The 18,165-nt window shown below is 52.4% G+C and overlaps 8 protein-coding genes across 8 annotated transcripts; 3 read left to right on the top strand and 5 right to left on the bottom strand.

Annotated features, from left to right (window-relative positions):
* Window positions 1–30: 30 nt before the first annotated feature.
* J4E79_011085 (uncharacterized protein) lies at window positions 31–1,611 on the bottom strand (the record flags this gene model as incomplete). Its single annotated transcript, XM_049359916.1, has 1 exon — window positions 31–1,611. The coding sequence occupies one exon, from the start codon at window positions 1,609–1,611 to the stop codon at window positions 31–33; it is 1,581 nt and encodes a 526-aa protein (XP_049205692.1).
* A 534-nt stretch (window positions 1,612–2,145) lies between these two features.
* On the bottom strand, window positions 2,146–3,823 carry J4E79_011084 (uncharacterized protein; the record flags this gene model as incomplete). Its single annotated transcript, XM_049359915.1, is given in 2 exon segments — window positions 2,146–2,175; window positions 2,195–3,823. The coding sequence occupies 2 exon segments, from the start codon at window positions 3,821–3,823 to the stop codon at window positions 2,146–2,148; spliced, it is 1,659 nt and encodes a 552-aa protein (XP_049205691.1).
* A 645-nt stretch (window positions 3,824–4,468) lies between these two features.
* Window positions 4,469–5,630, bottom strand: J4E79_011083 (uncharacterized protein; the record flags this gene model as incomplete). The annotated part of the gene is made up of 4 exons (XM_049359914.1): window positions 4,469–4,491; window positions 4,544–4,830; window positions 4,888–5,050; window positions 5,285–5,630. 4 exons carry the CDS (start codon window positions 5,628–5,630, stop codon window positions 4,469–4,471), a joined length of 819 nt encoding a protein of 272 aa, XP_049205690.1.
* Window positions 5,631–6,649: 1,019 nt separating this feature from the next.
* J4E79_011082 (uncharacterized protein) lies at window positions 6,650–7,699 on the top strand (the record flags this gene model as incomplete). The annotated part of the gene is made up of 1 exon (XM_049359913.1): window positions 6,650–7,699. One exon carries the CDS (start codon window positions 6,650–6,652, stop codon window positions 7,697–7,699), a length of 1,050 nt encoding a protein of 349 aa, XP_049205689.1.
* A 503-nt stretch (window positions 7,700–8,202) lies between these two features.
* On the top strand, window positions 8,203–9,096 carry J4E79_011081 (uncharacterized protein; the record flags this gene model as incomplete). Its single annotated transcript, XM_049359912.1, has 1 exon — window positions 8,203–9,096. One exon carries the CDS (start codon window positions 8,203–8,205, stop codon window positions 9,094–9,096), a length of 894 nt encoding a protein of 297 aa, XP_049205688.1.
* A 691-nt stretch (window positions 9,097–9,787) lies between these two features.
* On the top strand, window positions 9,788–11,245 carry J4E79_011080 (uncharacterized protein; the record flags this gene model as incomplete). The annotated part of the gene is made up of 3 exons (XM_049359911.1): window positions 9,788–9,865; window positions 10,076–10,540; window positions 10,595–11,245. The coding sequence occupies 3 exons, from the start codon at window positions 9,788–9,790 to the stop codon at window positions 11,243–11,245; spliced, it is 1,194 nt and encodes a 397-aa protein (XP_049205687.1).
* Window positions 11,246–11,852: 607 nt separating this feature from the next.
* Window positions 11,853–13,370, bottom strand: J4E79_011079 (uncharacterized protein; the record flags this gene model as incomplete). The annotated part of the gene is made up of 2 exons (XM_049359910.1): window positions 11,853–12,709; window positions 12,809–13,370. 2 exons carry the CDS (start codon window positions 13,368–13,370, stop codon window positions 11,853–11,855), a joined length of 1,419 nt encoding a protein of 472 aa, XP_049205686.1.
* Window positions 13,371–14,493: 1,123 nt separating this feature from the next.
* J4E79_011078 (uncharacterized protein) lies at window positions 14,494–17,426 on the bottom strand (the record flags this gene model as incomplete). The annotated part of the gene is made up of 3 exons (XM_049359909.1): window positions 14,494–16,367; window positions 16,600–16,776; window positions 16,913–17,426. The coding sequence occupies 3 exons, from the start codon at window positions 17,424–17,426 to the stop codon at window positions 14,494–14,496; spliced, it is 2,565 nt and encodes an 854-aa protein (XP_049205685.1).
* Between the last annotated feature and the right edge of the window lie 739 nt (window positions 17,427–18,165).

Here is an 18,165-nt window from a genome sequence, read left to right as displayed (position 1 = left end):
TCTGCACCCAGCACGTCAGAGGAAGGCCGCTCATTCAAATCCCTCTTCTCTCCAAGGCGGCGCAACGTCTTCCAAATCGACCTCCAAGGCTTCAAACCGGCCATTCATCCACACAGCGGGATGGGTGGTCATCCGATAAGTTTCCCTCTCGCGTCTTCCAGCACCCGAAAGCGCGGTCAGCACGGAAGCTCGAGACATCCATAGGTTCATGCTCGCCTCAACACGCGGTTCATCTTTCTTTCGGGGTACAGAGACGGTAATCTTGGTATTACCACCCCAGTCTGTCATAACTCGCACCAAATGGCCGATGTTGAAGCGGATGTCTTCCAGCGTGACGTCAGATGGCGTTTCGAATTTTAGCAGGAGCGTTACATCCGAATTCCAGAACGGATCGCCGTAAGCAGTCCAGGGGCTGGCCCTGCGTCTACACGTGAAAAGTTTGAGATTTCGGAACTTTTCAAAGTCCGTACGTGACTGGTCAGTACTCATCTTGACAACGATGTTCTTGTCGTGCCAGACCGTTGTCCAGTATTTGTTGCGGAGCTCCTGGCATATTGCACTGGCAACAAATGATGCTCCAGTCAAGGTCATTGTATCCAGGTCCCAAACGATCTCAGCGCCACGGCTGCCTTGGTGATCATCGCCTGGGAATGTAACGTCGTCCAGAATTGCGTTCCTAATATGCCACACCAAGTTGGTAAGATTAGGCGTTGTTCTTTCAAGTTTCGCCCACTTGAACGTTCTGCCTCCATCAGATATGACGAATGGTCGCTGAAATGTGTCTTTGTATTCAACGAAGAAGTTCGGCATGTAGAATACTACATAGCCCTGTGTACAGTCCCTCTCGATATGCACGGTTTGAACCTGTCGTCCGTACTTTCTGATGCCAATAGTGTCTTTCCGTAAGGTCAGTAAGGTATTATTGAGCATGTCAAGTTGAAGGCCTAGGTCGACCTGGCCAGAGCCATTTGGAGGATGAAGATCATGGTAAGCTTGGCGTTTTGGATGCACAAATTCCACCTTGAGATCCGGTATGTGAGCCATCTCGGCCATGAGATTCGACACCTCCATTACTCGTTCAATTCCGGTGAATCGTCCTCCGTTGTTTTGCAGCGGGTGCATTGGGTTATGGATAGGACATGGGACCGGACATGTTCTATCCAAGTCGAGGAGAATTCTTTTTACCATCACCTTACGAGTGCCAAACATCTGGAGTAAGTACGCAGCACCTGAGGTCTCTACTATCCTTGCATTCTCCTTCATGCTGTACTCCATCCATGCGAAACCCCTGGAAAGGATCCAGGTATTGTTGGAGAAAAGAATTGTACCAGCTTCCCAATAGATCTGGCGGCATGTAGATAGAAGAGGGAGGCCGGTTGCCAAGTCCTCACGCAGCTGCTGGTCTTCCAAAACGGGGTTATAATACCCGTGTTGCATTCGTATACCCCTTGGTACGTAGAAGAGAATGTCGTATATAGCATTCCGAATCTCGGCAGGAAACGTGGTCAGGAATGAGGGTGCTGTCGAATCGCATGGTGTAGAATTACCCTCGGCGATAGGCAGGTATAGAGGTCTGTCGATGAACTCCATGTAAGAAGCCTCATCAGACATGGTCGGTGTTGCTATTTTGGAAAGTCTCGATAGAAATTAGAGGTAGACACGCGTCAGCGAGAAGTAGCGGAGAATGATGAGAATTCAGAGTGTGAGAGATCGTGATGTGGGAAGCCCGTGTTCTTTTATCTTCAGCGTGCCTGGTACTTCAATGAAGCAGTTGCGTTGTCGGTGATCATGAGTACCTGATATCGTTCGTCACCATTGCTATCTTGAGCTACACTCAAACAGAGCTTGTCCATGCCGCCTTATAATCAATTTTCTTAGTGCTGCAAACCGCAAGCCGTGATTTAAACCGCATCGTACTTCGCGGTCCCGTGCGATGCACACGACAACCAAATCATCCACTGCAAACAAAGTCTAAACACATCAGTCAGCCTCTCTCTTCACAGCCAGATCAAACAAAGAACTTACATCTCCCCGCCCAATACGCCGCATCCTCATCCCCCACCACCACACTTTGCAAATACCCCAAATAACACCCTAACGTGCCATCAAACAGGCGGCCTGCGCACGTCGTAAAATCCCCATCTTCTACATTTCCACCATACTTCTTGCGAAAATCTCGATTGATCACAATCACATCTTCACCACCATCTCCACGCGACACACTCCGCTGTATGGTCTCCGATGGATTTATTGATTTGCCGCCTGGCCCTTCAACGCACACGATGCGCCCGTAGCCGTTGACCCAGATATTAGGGCAGCGCTTAGTATCTGGGCGGGTGCGCTTGTACGTTTGTTGGAAGTCGGTCAGGGCGATGAGAGCGCATGTGCGGAGATGGGCTAAGGAAACAGATGCCTTATCGTTTTTGTCCCCGATCTGGAAGGTAATTCTCCTGTCGCGACTATCGAGATACGACGTCACGCGTAGGAAGTCGAGTATATTGATACGCAGATCATCGAGTTTGGGTACAGACGAAACGTTGAACTGAAGTAGAAACTCCAGGTCGCGGATTCCTTTACGTCTGTTGCTCATTCTCCAGGGCTCACGTGGAGTAGACGCAGTGCAGCAGAAGACGCGGAGTTTGTCGAAGTGGTCGAAGTCTGTTTTTACGTCTGTACTCCGCATCTTGACTGAGATGATATTGGCCAGCCAGAAGCGGTAGTAGCACTCCGATCGCAGATGTTGCGATACCGATTCCAGCACTGGAGTTGCGCCCACAGTGGTCTTTTGGTCCAGATCAATGGTGACTATACTTCGCCAAGGGTCAAGGAATCCTTTAGCGAGACAAAGCGATTCGAAAAGGCGGATCTTCAGGTGCTGGGGTAGGTTCATCAATCCGGGGGTGTCGGTGGGTTGAAGTGACAGTGTTTTGCCGCCGTTCGTGATGGAGAACTTCCGCTCGACGTAGGTCCTCTCAACCTTGGGACGATCGTGTGACGGCTTATAGTAGTTGTAGTCGAACAGGATATACCCTTCTAGACCATCTCTTCGGATGAGAACATCGTGCACCTGACGTCCACAGTTCTTCAGACCGAGGTCGTCGCGTCGGAGAGCTATGAGCGCGTTTGTGATGGCACTAGTGTCAAAGACTGGATGTGTCTTGTTACCTCTGTTCTCCGGATGTGTCTTGCTGAATATGGGATTAAAATCATTGTTATTCCGGTACTTGTAGTGTTTGCCTGCTCCCTTGGGGCTGACAATCTTGATCTTACGGATCGCATTAGGGGTTGCCCAGAGACACTTCAGCAGATTGCCTAGTTTGACAGCCTCAGCCATATCAGTTGTATCCTTGCTGGAGTCAATTTTTAGGCGCCATTTGAGTTGGTCACCGCCATTGTCGGTGTTTTCAGCCAAGTTGAGAATAACCTTATGTACCATGGTCGCACTAGATCCGAGCATAGTCAACCAAGTTGCGAGGTCGTCTGCTTGTGTAACTCGGTACCCCGACTTGTCATACGAAGCCCTTGAGATAACCCACGTGTTACTCGACAGGAATAAGGACGTGGCCTCGTGGTAGACTTGCCGGCACGTGATAAGCAGCTTTAGAGCATGTGCGTGTTGGGTGTGTATCGGACGAGTATCAGCGGAAGCAAACCTCTGGTCTCGGACAAGCTGATGTATTTCGATCTCGCCGTGGGCCGGAAGTAGATAGCTATAGATCTTGTTCCGGATCTCTCCAGGTAGAGAGAAGAGCGTTTTCGCACCAGCCACAGCGGGTATGGCTGGGGTTTCCCGTATTGGTTCCGTTCGCGGGAGTGTTGCCATAGCTGTTGAGTTCGGGTGAGTTGAGGGGATGAGAGTCGGCTGTACGGGTCGTTATATACAACAAAGGAAGAAAGGTCAGCGTCTGTGCCCCAGTATCGCTCGTACGTCCTGACATAGATTCACCTTGCTTGCATGAAGTGAAGCCCTTTTCTCTTGACTGTGACTTGGGCCGAGGTAGCACCCAACTACATAGTATTGGTGAAAGAGTATCGCCTGCCGCGTCGGTAATTGAATGTGCTACGGTACGAGCAAGAGCTAATAGGCGTAAGTACTGGTAAGAGTGAATAGAAGTACACACGGGATAGCCTGAATAGGCACCATGTACGACCGTAGCCGTAATACGAGTGGAGAAGGGCACATACCAGCGTTGACAAAAAGTGAATGTTCTCTTGTCTCTCAACCTTCGCCACCGTCAGCAGCCCTGAGAACTTTCACACTCGCACCAAGCTGCCAGAGATGACCTAAACCACCTCCCCTCCGCCTCCTCGACCCACCCAGCAGCCGAGTACCTATCATTGGTGAAAGTCTGCTTGCCTAGAGCCATCGCACTCGTTTTCCCCACAAACAGGCTATGAACCAGTGAGCCCCACCTTCCAAATCACCCTTGCCGCGCTACTAGCTTGTACCCGCGCCATCCTAACCTACCTACGCACCCGGAATCTGGAAATCTACAGCAGTCAGCATACCCCCTCATTACTAACAAGACCCAAAACAACTTACAGGCATCAGACCAGTACGTCGGACTCACACCAAACCCACACCGCTGGAGCCAGCCGATATAAAAGCGTGCAGAGCCGTCGAAAGCCTCGGCAGGCGGGGTATAGCCATCCATATCGTGCCAGTAAGTATGCCCTTTGAGTGGAACGCCGTATTCTCGGAAGATGGTACGGCGATATGTGCTCCAGGGTGTGTACTTTTGTATGTACGCGTGAGGATTCATCGTCGTGTCTGCGCTCTCGATTTCAACCACTTTGCCGAGACCATTGAGCCAGATGTTGGGGCAGGGCCTGTGATTGGCATCTGGATGCTTGCGGATGAACTCTGTTAGAGCTATTAGGACGTACCAGCGTAGTTCCTCGAAGGATGTGGAGGTATTCGATGGGGCGACGTCCTGGCCGCGTGTCGCAGATGTAGTAAGATTTCCTTTCTTGTTTCCTATAGTAGAAGTGATACGAAGGAAGTCGGTGATGTTGATACGGAGATTCTCTGGAGTAGTCGCCGTTTCTACTTCAAGCAAACAGTCGAAGTGTTGAAGTGTATGTATTTCCCTGCCGCGCCAAGGAAACTGTGCCGATCTGCCAATACACCAAAATTTCTCTAGTTTGCGAAACTCGTCAAAGTTGGTACGTTTGTCCTTGGAAGCCATTTTGACTATCCACTTGTTGGTTGACTGGAGTTGACTGAAGCTCTCCCCTCTAAGTTTCTGACACACGGAAGCCAGAACCAGGTCCCCGTCCTCACATGTCCCCTTCTCCAAGTCGAAGGTTATGGTCTTTCCGCGTTGTGTGACGTGCTTGATTATCTCGCTTCTGATGTTTTCTGGCAGTTTCAGTATGTGGTCCAATTTGGAGGGAGGAATAAGAGTTATTGCGTCACCGTTTTCGGAAACGCGGAAATACTGCTTATGAGTCGGATCTATGAACGAGCGACCAAAGAAGATGCCCCCTGTTCTGCCATCCCTATCAATAAGGATTTCGTGTACTGCATCGCCATATTTGAGAAAGCCGAGAGGATCTTGGACTAGAAGTCGGAGTACGTTGTTCAGACGAAAGAGGTCGAGGCCGGAAGTAGCTAGAGGGGTTGTCATGCAACGTGCTGGATGGTTGAATGGAGTGCCAAACATAATCTCCACGTCGATAGCGTTGTTGGAAGGCTTGTGGAGCTCTTTCACTAAGTCTTTGAACCTAATGCTAGTGGCTATCGCGAGGTATGGGTCCTGGATATCACGAGAAATATGAAGGTCTTGACACGTAGGAGAACATGTTCCCACCATGTCGATTTCCAATTTTTTTAGCAATCCGGATTGAGAACCAAGTCCGCTCAGGAAGATTGCTGCGTCTTGTAAAAGTGTGACAAGCTGGGATCTAGATGTATAACGTTTCAATGCGACGGTCCAGGTGTTACTCTTCAGAAACGTGGTGACGGCTTCGTGATAGACCTGTCGACATGTTGAGAGTAATGGCTTCCCTGCGAGGAATTGTGCACGTGTGCTTTGTATACCTTCGATATGGCAACCATCTTTTACAAAGGATACGTGATCCTCGTCCGTATTCTTTAGTCTTATACTCGTCGAAGATGCCAACTCTGCGGCGGGCGGCGGGTACCAACGCCTGAAATTACAGTCGTGCAGTTGATGCGCCTGACTGTCTACGGCACCTTTCGTGAAGAGGATTCCATATATCTGGTTTCGGATTTCGGCTGGTAGATCGAGGAAGGAAAGAATATCCGGGTTGGCTTTCGTAGAGTTGCCTTTTGCGATCGGCATCGGCGTGTTGTTCGGCGCCATGTTGTTGGCTCGAGTAAGAGAGTTGAGTGCTGAAAGTGCGGTAAGTGCTTGAGATCGAAAAGCCGGTTCATATACAGAAGCAATGAACGGAGACCTTTTGAATGTCTGTGCACCAGGCAGATTCCGTAGTGGCGATGTGAGCTCAAAGTCGTAACGTTCGAGAGCTAGTCGGGAACGTATCGAAGCTCCCCTCGGGTCAGTGCACTACATGTGTTTGGTCAACCAGGCTGCCACATTGTCCTTCTCTCCCTGTGTATATCAACACCAGACCCACCAGTTCCGGCCTTGCGCAGTCCCCAACTCACGCTCAACCATTCAAGATGCCATCCCGATTCATCGATATCCCGCGTACGAAAGCCAGCAAAGCCCACAGCGGCGGCTCAATTCTCGAACTACCAGGTGAGATCCGCACTATGATATACGTCCATCTCTTTGAGCACCACGCAAGCATTCGGTTCGAGTATTCCGAGGACCAAGAAAAAGTGATGAGCGAGTATACCCACGACGAAGAGGACATACCAATTTCATGCGCACCAGTCAAGTCGGATGCGTTCACCAGTATCCGCGGCGGTATCAACTTGCTGTTCAGCTGTCGCCAGATCTACGACGAGGCCGCGAGTGTCTTGTACAGCAACAACACTTTCGTCTTTGGCAAGGCACCGACCGACTGTGTACCAGATTATAAGCGCCTTCAGTCGGCTACAAAAGATCTCAGACAGATCCAGTCGGCTGCGAACTGGTGTCTAGGTTCCCAGATGCAGTATGTCCGACAGGTGAAAATTGATGTCGCCAATGGATGTCGCAAGGGCACCTGCCTCATGCATAACTTATGGCACCAGAGTACCAACATTACTCCACTCGTAAAGGCGATGTGGTCACCCTCAGCCGCGAAATGTCACTTCGAATTCGTTAGCTCGAACGCGTGGTCTGAAGATGGCCACAGCCAGTCACACTTTGACATCGAGGCCGCGAACACAACACTCGAATACCTTCGCGCAGATACCGTCGCCTTCGAAAGGTACTCCCGACAGGTTGTTGCTGTGATGACTGCGCCAAGAACGTTGACTCCGGAGGACAAGCCAAAGGGTTTTGCGTACATTGTGCTTGGACAAAGCGGTAGTCATCAGGACACGCGACAATACCTCCTGCTGCACCCTGGGAAGAAGACAGGCAAGCTTCGCGCCACAATGCGATCGCCAGCGCCACATCTGATGGGTTTGCCTTATAGTGTACGGGAGCGGATTGGTTCATACGTCCTGGATCACCAGGAGGCTGCGAACTTGATGTTGTTAATGGATCGCATGAGGGGTTTCTATCTGGGGATCTTTCCTATCAAGAGTTCCTTCGACACCAATATGTTATGGTGGTAGCGTGTGGTTGTTAAGATGGCATTTGCTGGACGATTACCTACACTCAGTAAATTTCATTGTTCCATTGTGGACATCCATGGTGGAGAGTCGGAAGGAACGATGGGTACTGTCAGAGCGGTGGTATCAAGCAATGGAATGTCGTCTTCTGTGAACAAACGCGGTGTAAGACAACTGTAGAGTGTGATCTCTTACTTTCAGTGTCTTTGAGTGACGACTAGTGACGCGCTTGCGCAATGTTTCTGAAGTAAACGATATCGGCGTGTGGTGTGGTGTGGTGGAGGAGTGAAGGAACGCGTCCAACGCGTCGGCAGGCACACCCCGCCATGATCGGGGCGGCAAGTCCGAGCGATGTCATCGTGCGGACATCTGGAGCTAACCCCCACCCCAACTCTACTCCAACACTCCAACCAGACCTCCAACATCGCATTGTATATACTTCAGCTTCGAGTTTCCCCGGATTATTTCCCTTGTAGTCTCACCAATTCCTCACACAAGCACGAACCATGGCGTCCCTCCTCAAAAAGTCCCTAAAGCTCGCGCTCATCCAACTCGCCTCAGGCGCCGATAAGACCGCGAACCTCACTTCAGCGCGCCAAAAGGTGCTCGATGCCTCAAAAGCCGGCGCAAAACTCGTAGTCCTGCCCGAATGCTTCAATTCGCCCTACGGAACAAAGTACTTCGACAAGTACGCCGAGACACTCCTCCCATCTCCGCCATCGGAATCGCAATCGCAGACGTTCCACGCACTGAGCAAATTGGCGAAAGAGGCGGGCGTATACCTTGTTGGAGGAAGCATACCGGAGAGAGATGATAAGGATACGAAGAAGCTGTACAACACAAGTTTGACATTTGCGCCTAGTGGAGAGCTACTTGCCACTCATCGCAAGGTGCACTTGTTCGACATCGACATCCCAGGGAAGATCAAGTTCAAGGAGAGCGAGGTGCTGTCGCCAGGCAATAAGATCACACTAGTCGACCTCCCCGAATACGGAAAGATTGCGATAGCCATCTGCTACGACATACGGTTCCCCGAGCTCGCCATGATCGCGGCGAGGAAAGGCGCGTTCCTGCTATTATACCCTGGCGCATTCAATCTCACGACCGGCGCGTTACATTGGGAGTTGTTGGCGAGGGCTAGGGCGACGGACAACCAGGTCTACGTTGGACTTTGTAGTCCGGCAAGAGATATGGAGGCCGAATACAACGCGTGGGGACACAGCATGGTCGTTGACCCCAATGCGGTAGTGCTAGAGCAGCTAGACGAGAAGGAGGGTGTACTCATCCGCGAACTGGAGGCGGGCAAGATCGAGGAGACAAGGAAGGGAGTTCCACTGTATGGACAGAGGCGATTTGACGTATACCCTGACGTCAGCGAAGGTGGTCGATTCAAGGAGTAGATAGAGCAATGATATCAAATATAACTGCAGAAGAGAGCAAGATTGTGTGAAATCCCATCATGGTGCATCATGCGCAAAGTTGTGGCGTCTTGAAAACTCAAATTGACATGTTGCGTGGTGGTGGCAGGCAATGCCAAACGGCGCCTGAAACACAGGCAAAGATGGGGAGGTGGCACCAAAGCGAGGCCTTATCACGGGCGGCTTGGGGGGCACTTGCCAGGCGCACTCTGCCCAGCGGATGGGCGCCCTCGCTCTAATAGGCGGCCTACGCCACCCAAGTTGCACAACACGCTGCAACAGAGATATGCATTGCGCAACAGAGATAGAATGCGCGCTGATAGTAGAGAATGGCGTCTGAAAGGCAGTAGACGCTTAAAAGAGACTGCGCATAACTTTTGCGTGCAGTTTGTCTGGATGCATCTTGAAAACGCGCCTTTTGTACAGGCTGCACGCGCGAAAAGTAAGCCTAGATCTGAATTTTGGGGGCATTAATTTACTGGTGCCCCCCCGAATGGGCTGGTGACTGCCCAAAAACCAGGGCACGTTCGCTTGTGTTTGGGCTGTCACTTAAGGGAGCTATGCCCCCGACCCCCCGAAATTTCAGCGCTCCTCCGCCCTTCCCGCGCCCTCCCTCTTCAACCTCCCGCCCGTCAACGCGTCTTCACCCTCTGCCCATACCACGCCGCCCAACATGGTCCCCAAGAAGAAGACGCCCGCCACCGGCGAATTGCTGATCTCTGTTGCAGAATTCAATAGGACCAGAGACCACGTACGTACCCAATTCCCTTTTTGCACTCTGCAATCGCAATTGCGACACGCGCGCATAGCTCTGTCGTCGCGTCGGAACACCACGCGGTCAGCGCGCATTATCGCGCCACCATCACGTCGCCATATGGATAAGTCTGTGTAACATGGATCGCGTAATCTACGCGACCCGATACATCGTGGTTTCAAAGCAAAAACTTACAATTACGCGCAGGTTCTGGGCTCTCTTCACAGCCTCCAGAATGGTCTCGTCAACGTACAACACCAGATCACCGTCCTCATGGACCACTACAACAAGCACTGCGCATCAGTCCTTGGCATCGAAAAAGACGACGTCTCAACCGAGAACGATGCTATCACAAGCACCATCAAGACCGCCGCGAATGTTGTAGAGAGTGGCCAAAAGCTCATGGACAGCGTAGCCGGAGACGTTGGCGCGCCTGCTGAGAAAGCAATTGACGGCGTCAAGAGCAAGAAGCGCAAGCGCGAGAAGAAGGAGAAAGACCCCAATGCGCCCAAGAAGCCCCTCACTGCTGCTTTCCTCTACCACCAACACGCGCGTCCCATCGTGAAGGCGGACTTGGAGGCAGCGCTCGCTCCCGGTGGCACACTTGCTCCAGCCGCCGTCCAGACCGAGGTCAACAGGCGCTGGGCTGAGCTTTCCGACGCGGAGAAGGAGGTAAGCACACGATCACAAAACCCAACAATCGACGTCTCACTAACCCATTCACAGGAATGGAAAGCATCCTACCGCAACTCCATGGAAGAGTGGAAAGTGCAAATGGCCGAATACGTCAAGCAGAAGGGCATCAAGGACGCCGAAATCGAAGAAGACGACGCATCCGAGGAAGGCGAACCAGAAATCGAAGCCGAAGTCGAAGCCGGCGCCGCAGACAGCGACGCCTCCTCGGAAGACGAAGACGAAGCGCCCGCCAAAGCCCCCTCTCCCCCCGCGAAGACACCACGCAAGCGCCAGAAGACCACGCCCGCTGTAAACGGCAACTCAATCCCCGTCTCCATCGCGCCCGCCACAGCGTCCACGCCCGTCCCGCTTCCTACCTCGCGCTCCGCACCCCAAGCCACTACCTCCACCGCCCCCGCCGTCGCCGAAACCCCCGCAAAGAAAGACAAGAAGAAGAAGGAGAAATCCGCGCCCCAACCCATCGCTCCTGCCCCTGCATCTTCCCACGACGAACCCACTCCCCCCGAGGAGACGGGCGCCGCGAAGAAGAAGGCCAAATCCGGTCGTAGCACGCGCAACACGGAGATGGAAGGCGATAAAGAGAACGCGGCGGCGGCGCAGGAGAAGGAGAAGGCGGATAAGGCTGGTAAGGAGAAGAAGCGCGATCGGAGTAAGAGGAAGAGCGAGGTTGCTTCGTCTTAGAAGAGCGACCGACTTCCTGGTTTCTGATTCTGTGGTTGAGTCCTTGGGCTTTACGGTCGCAATGGTCGTCTGTACCTGTACATCTATACCTCCTGTCGTTGTCGTCGCTGGGTCTCTTTATCACGGCGCATGGTGCGAATGGATATTCTGCTTTTTTCTACGCGAAGAGTGTCGAGGTGGGCTTAGTGAGCCTCCCATCCAGTGTATCTCAAATGTTAGCGGGACTGGGTAAACTGTACAACTAGTCTCCCTGTCTACTTCATGCCTTCTGCGGGAGGTAGGAATGGAGTTTAGACATGTGTATCGTGGAGATGCGCGAATATTACTGGTCATTTTACTTGGGTGTTCGATTGCTTTCCCCTTCAATATGTGTGCGGAGATGGTGAGGTAGATGTGTTGGGTGAAAGTGGGGGAGGACGAGGGCTTTGATATGTTGTATGGGTATTCATCAGAGGACTATGCTACAGTCAAACCCAGAGTTGTTCTGCGCCAATATACAAGGTTCTGTCCGATCCATCTCTATCCGAACTCGGTGAACACCGCCCCATAGCTCCTGCACAAGCCATCTTCTATCCAAGTCCGACGCCTCCAAAGTGGACACCAACCCTTAGCCCTCCATAGCATCAGCAAACACCTCATCCTCACTACTCTCCCCCACATCCACATCCATATCCCCCATCCTCTCATCCACACCATCAAGCCCCATCCCCAACCTCACCTTACCCCCCACATCCCTAACCATCTCCTCCCCACCCGCCTCCACTCCCTCGCCCTGACCCAATCCAACCCTACCCAAACCCGCCCCAACAACACCTTCAACACCTTCCTCGCCTAGCACCCCCCTCATAACACTAATCCCATACCTCAACCTCTCCTCCTTCACCTCTTGCAAATACTCCAACGTCAACCTTGCACACTCCTCCTTCGCCTTCTTCCTGCCGTAAATATTCCTCACTTCACCAATCGGTCCCTCGTGCTGTCCCGCGCCTTTAAAGAAACAGCATACGCTGTGGAACGTGGGATCGGAGGGGTGGGGCGTGTAGTTCCATTCTGGAGTCGGCAGGGCGAGCGTGACGGCGAGGGTCGCGACGCGGGAGGCGTAGGAGGGCGTGCCTGGAGGGGCGGGGGTGGGTGTGGTTGCTTGGATGGGGGGTGTGGAGGGGGAACTGGAGTTGTCTGGTAGTGGTGATATTGAGACGGTGTCTGGGTCGGTGGGGGAGGCTTTCTTTCTCTTGCGGATGCCGCCGACGGCGGTGTCATCGGTGGGCCAGGTACCTAGGCTTTTGAAATGCTCGACGGCGTGGCGGGCGGCGTCTTGACGTGCGGCTTTTTTCGAGGAGAAGAGGTTAGAGATGGAGCCGAAGGATTGGTCTTCGCCGTCGATGGTGATGATGCAGGAGAAGCGTTGGCCGGATTGGTAGTCGGTGTATGTGGGTTGGGGGGAATCGGTTGCGCGCTGAAACTCTGATGTTTGTTAGCTGAATGAGAAGATCTGTGCATCTCAACGATGGAGATGTGTGCCTTACGATAGCACATGAACGAGAAGGGAAGAATAAAACATACCAAGCAACTTCCCAACATAATTCTCACCAGGTCCCCTCTCCTTTTCCTCCTTCCCCTTCTCCACAACCTTCCCCTCCCCCTCACTACCCCCCTTCTTCTTTTTCCCCTTCCCACCCTTCTTGACCCTCCCCAGCTTCTCCAACTCCTCCAACACACCCAACGCCTTCTGACTCATAGCCTCTTTGGCTTCTTGCTTACTATTGAACTTCCTCTCTTCCTCGAACTTCAAGCCCTGCAGCTCCTCCGCATCATCCAGGCCAGGAAAGCTCACAGATACTGTCCATCCGGTCTCACTGCCGCCTCCGTAGGTGAAGAGTGGTTGCGGGATGCCGAGGGCTTGGTATTTTTCGTGGAGGAGGATTGTGTGCCGGGAGGAGCGGGCGCCGACTGCTACAGGGACAAGAGGGTTGGGTTTCTGGTTGGGTGTTTTGGGCTTCTTTGAGGGGGGAAGTGCGGGTTGTTTGGTTTCCTTGACGAGTTTTTGGGCTTCATGTACGTGCTTGTTCTGGATCATGAAATCGTCCATGCTTATAACGCCGTCAAGTGGCGTACTCGGATCCATAGCTTCTGCATGCGCACCTCCGAAGGAATTGGGTAGAGGAGCGTGTGTATCGACTTCCATCTTTCTCTTCTCAGCCTTGTTAGTTGTGGAGGCTGTTTGCTCGTATTTCGTATCCTCGCTGCTCCTCACAGAGATCTGTTTTTCCTCACTACCAGCAACCAGACTTGAAGACGGAAGTAATGAAGCAGCAGAAGAAGAAGAAAGTGTCGGAACAATCAAATATCTCTTCAAATCCTCGCCCGCCGTATCCATAGCAAAGTCCACGAACGAGTAGCGTGCCGAGCGCTTGCTGTTGTCGTCGCTTGAAAGTGGAGCCTTCTCGCTGTTTGCCCCGCTCAATGCGGGCAAGCAGGCGTGACCGCGCGCCAGCGCGTTTGTCCACTCGACGCGGCTTGGGCGTCTTGCAGGACCTTGGGCTGTAATGACGCCGGTGCGCACATGCGGTGTAGCGATTGCATTAGTTAAACAACATCTGTTATCGTGGCTGAGTCCAGCAAAGGGATCATGCACATGCCCATGGACTGAACATCCAGGGTACCCGAGGCGCACCGCTTCCCTTGCGGGTGTGGCCGCGGCCGTTGGCAATTACGTAGTTTATTCCATGGAGTCCGCCTACATTACATGCCACAATGTCCTTACAGATCGTTATGCGGGATCGGGTGTAGCGTTTGTTGGGCTCCTACCCCGAAGATCAAAGCTTTTACATGTGCATATCTTGTCTATTTTAGGTTTGTATGCAGGTTGATCGGCTGTGCAGTGTAAGGAACGCCCTATCGACCGTTTAATGCCTGTGCCGGGAGTCTGACGCCATTGCCGTTGCTAGCGTGTAGTTTTGAGCGGCTCGGGTGTGTCTGTCAGATGCATGCGTCAGTGGGTCGACCATGTTTCATGTATCTTCGCGGCGTCAAAGGGATCGGAATAGCTAAGGGCTGTTGTGCGTGCAGGAGACGAGCGTTTTGCGATCAGTGTGTCGAGACATGTCGTACGAGATAGGTATCAAATTTGGCCATCGTGAGACCTCTATACTCTTTCGATAATCTAGCTAATCTTAATCTACATGATACATATGTAACCAACATAAAGTCATTTCATCGTAAGCGACCTCAAGGGAGCCGATCGAGGTCTAATAACCTCTTCCTGCTTGGTCTCTCTCAACTAGACCCGGCACACCGTAGTCTGGACCGTGTGTTTGCTCTTCCAAGTGTTCTGTCCCATTAACGGCACCACTGCCCATGTCGTCTTGAAATGGGCTTTGGAGCCCGTGCAAACCCCAAAAAGTGTGATTCACGCTGGGGAAAATACCCGCCACTGAATCCTGTCTTTGACCGACTTGTTGATATGGGTCGTGGCCATGGACAGTGCCGGGATTTGGTGCTACCTGAGCATGGCCATCATGGTTCAGGTAAGGGCGATACTGCTCTGCTGCATTCTCGAGGTGTGAAACGAGATGTGCGTGCTGCCAGTTGGGTTTGGCTGAATAGCAAGCTGCATTGGTGGAATAGTGCAGATCATTGTTTGCATCCACTGGAATCAGCTGACCATGTTCGCCGACAGCAAGCCCCATGGTTGCGAGTTCATCGTGCTCCAGTCCAGCAAGCGTATGCAATCCCTCATGTCCAGTGCTTTGGCTGAGGAAGCCTCCATATACCTGGGGGTTGCCAGATTCGAAGTTGCCTCTGGTTCCCACGTACCCGCCGTTGAAGTTGAAGTCATTGCCTTGTGTGTTCGGCGATGCCATGCCTGAAGTACGTGATAGTGCAAAGCTTTCGCCAGAGAACTCAGCGGTAGTGGTGGCCACCGAGGTGTCGAGGTGGTCCGAATCGGGTTGCATTGGCTCGAGAACATCAACGGAGAGAGGTTGTGGCAAGTACGCATGGTGAGACTCAGTGTCGTATGAGTGGTGGCTTATATGTGTCTGTGCCAAGTCCAGTGGTAGTTGTGTAGTTTGGTAATAAGGCGTCGCAACTGTATGTGTAGAGGTTTGTATGGCCGGAGTACGGTTGTGACCATCTTCCGTGTCTTCCGAATCCTCAGTCTTGGATATCGCCTCATAACAACGTCTTTCTCCTGCAGCTGATCGATGATCAGCGAACTTCACGGAACGCCACTCAATGTTGCCAACAACTGCAGATTCACTCGTCTGTTGGAACCTCCAAAGAACTGTAGTGAGGCATCGGACCTCGCCTGTGTTAGCAACAACACCATATATGTATTGTATTGCTGCCAGGTGTTGAAGCGGTTCTTTGACAATTTCCTCGCTCCTGTGCGTCAGATTCTGGTTCTCCCTCACATGCCTCGCCCATGTCTGCGTCGTAAACTGCACGCATAAGACACCTTGAGAGCCTTTGGGGTCTCGCCGATACTCGCAAGTGGATCGCGTTTCTTCCCGGTCATGCCTCGTGCGGTCAAATTGCGGGTCGATTGCGTTCTCGCCGCTATTGTAAAATCGCGTCATGCATTCGACATAGTCGTATCTTGACAAATCGGAATGCGAGTGAAGATCGAAGATGATGGTTAGGTCGGCATCTGGCGGCACATCTGTCATCAAGGCAGTAGATGCGGTACCGACCAACACTTTCCGACCGTTCTCCATCCATTCCTCGGTCTCGGATCGGAGGAAGTCAAACTCGCGGTATTGATGGCGCCAAGAGGCAAGATCTACAACATCCGAGCTATCGAGCCTGCCATGCGACTGTGAGTGAGCTAAACAGTGCATAGGCTGATGATCACCCTCAAGGAGGATCTTGAAGCCCGTGACTGCGAATGAAGAAGACAGCGCATCAGAATCCAGGCCGGAACCCAGGGCGAGGTCGGATTGTGGGCCGCTACAATGCGGCAAAACGTGCGGCGAGGAGGTACTGGAATCGGATTTGGTAACAGACTCTGTGCGCTGCGCATGTTGGCGGCCATGCAGCTGTGACGAATAGGATGATCGAGCGGATGTATTCGTAGATCGGCGCTTAGAGACGTCCTCTGGTGTGGCCATGTAGAGTAGGACTGTCGTGCAGGTTAGTCTCATTTTGGTAGTCCCTAGCGGAACCCTCCCAATCACACCAGGAATAGCAACCGCAAAGCCACCGCCACTGCCTTCTAGAAGAACTTTGGAAGATAGGAATGCTCTGATGACTTGAAACTGGATCGACGCATGCGGGACCGCCGCCCCGATCATCTGGTCGAATGAGGAGAGGCTGATGCCGATCGTTACACGATGTACGAGACGGGCACTCACCAGCAGGAACACCTCTGAGCTTGTCCTTCAGGACCTGGAGATGGCTGGAAACCTGTTTGCGATCGCGTCTGATACCGGTGTCTCTGTAAATAGAATCCTGGATCAGCTCATTCCGCCCTCGCTGAGTGCCTTCGAGCATGTATTTCTTCCGACCCATTGGTGGCCATCGTACGAGTGCTGTGGGATGTTTGTCAGATGTTGGGCTGGAATCGTGAAGCTGCGTAATCATAGGTGGTGGGGGAATAGAGGTGAAAAACGCAGGTAGTGAGACAGAGGTACTGCGAGATGCGGTGTAGTGGAAATGAAGACTTACCCGTCCAGAAGGCTTGTTCTAAGAAGTCAGGCCAGACGGTCTTGTCCTTCTCTTGCTGTAGTCCCTGTGCCTTTCTCTTTTCCTGCTCTTTTCTCTCTGCAGCGTCTCTCGCGACGACTTCGGCCGGTGTGAGAGCTGGTTGCTTTTCGCGATATGTCTGGTACTTCTCTGACCGTTGAAGTAGCTTGTATAGTCGCCCGAGCTCGCATCTGATCTGTTTCTCTGACCTCTCGACGCCGAAGCCGGCCAATCCGATGTGTTGTGCGTGTACATTGCCGGTGTAATAGTTTCCTGTGGCGACGCTCCGCTGTGCGTGAGAGCTGTCGGAGGGGCTGAGACTGCTTCTTTGTCCCACTTGTGGCGAGGCTGTACTGCTATGAGTGTTGTGAGACTGCGCAGCGTAACGCTCCTGGATGACGTCTCGATGTTGTGGCGATCCATCGACCGGAGTACCTTCCAAGAGGGGAATGTCCGCCGACAGCCTGGACAAGGGCTGGGGTGACTGGACCTGCATGGCGGCTATGGCATGCAAACCTCAGAATATGAAACCAGCGATGATAAGTATGGATGAGACTTGAAGTACAAAGCAATGAATGTTGAGCAGTTGAAGCAACGAGTGTGGTGAATGAAGACGAGAATGTAGCTGGGTATGCGGCGAGGTTTGCAGATGATTGCATTGATAAAGTATGGTCCAGATGACGGGCCCTAGGCAGGAGGACTACATGATAGGCACGTAGGCCATAGCACCGACCGTAGGGTGCAATACGACTTCCGCTAGCCGGAAATTGATAGAGGGGCCAGTCATCGGGGTGACAGTCCAGTACCACAAGATTAAGATTGGAGTGCGTCGTGCCTTCATCATGGCCTCCAAAGAGTCCCAATTCGACTTTTGGCCATTGATCACATCTCTCGTGAAACCTTTGCTGTTGTAATGGTAAATGTAGCGTGGTTAGCAGAGTGATCAAGGGCATGGAGTCAAACTGCCATCTGTTCGACAGTCACCTGATTGGCCATAGGCGAACAGAGCCATCACGGACTGCTCAAAGCAAGGATAGAGGTCAGTGTCCGCAAACAACAAACTACGTCAAGTCTGCATGATCGACAAACGTCTCGTTCATGGCTTCTTTACTCCCTTTGGAGTAGTCTGAAACGCCGTGTGGTGGCCATGCCCATTGATGCAATCCACTGGCGATATACCCTGTCGAAGCTTAGAAAACGGTGTTCTAGATATAGCGTCGTGCAGCAGGTCAAAG

This window comes from Alternaria viburni, assembly GCF_023758015.1.
Source record: "Alternaria viburni strain BMP 2772 chromosome Unknown scaffold_36, whole genome shotgun sequence".
In the NCBI taxonomy this organism is placed as follows: domain Eukaryota; kingdom Fungi; phylum Ascomycota; class Dothideomycetes; order Pleosporales; family Pleosporaceae; genus Alternaria; species Alternaria viburni.
Note: the sequence above shows the minus strand (reverse complement) of the source record. Positions and strands in the feature narration are given on the sequence as shown.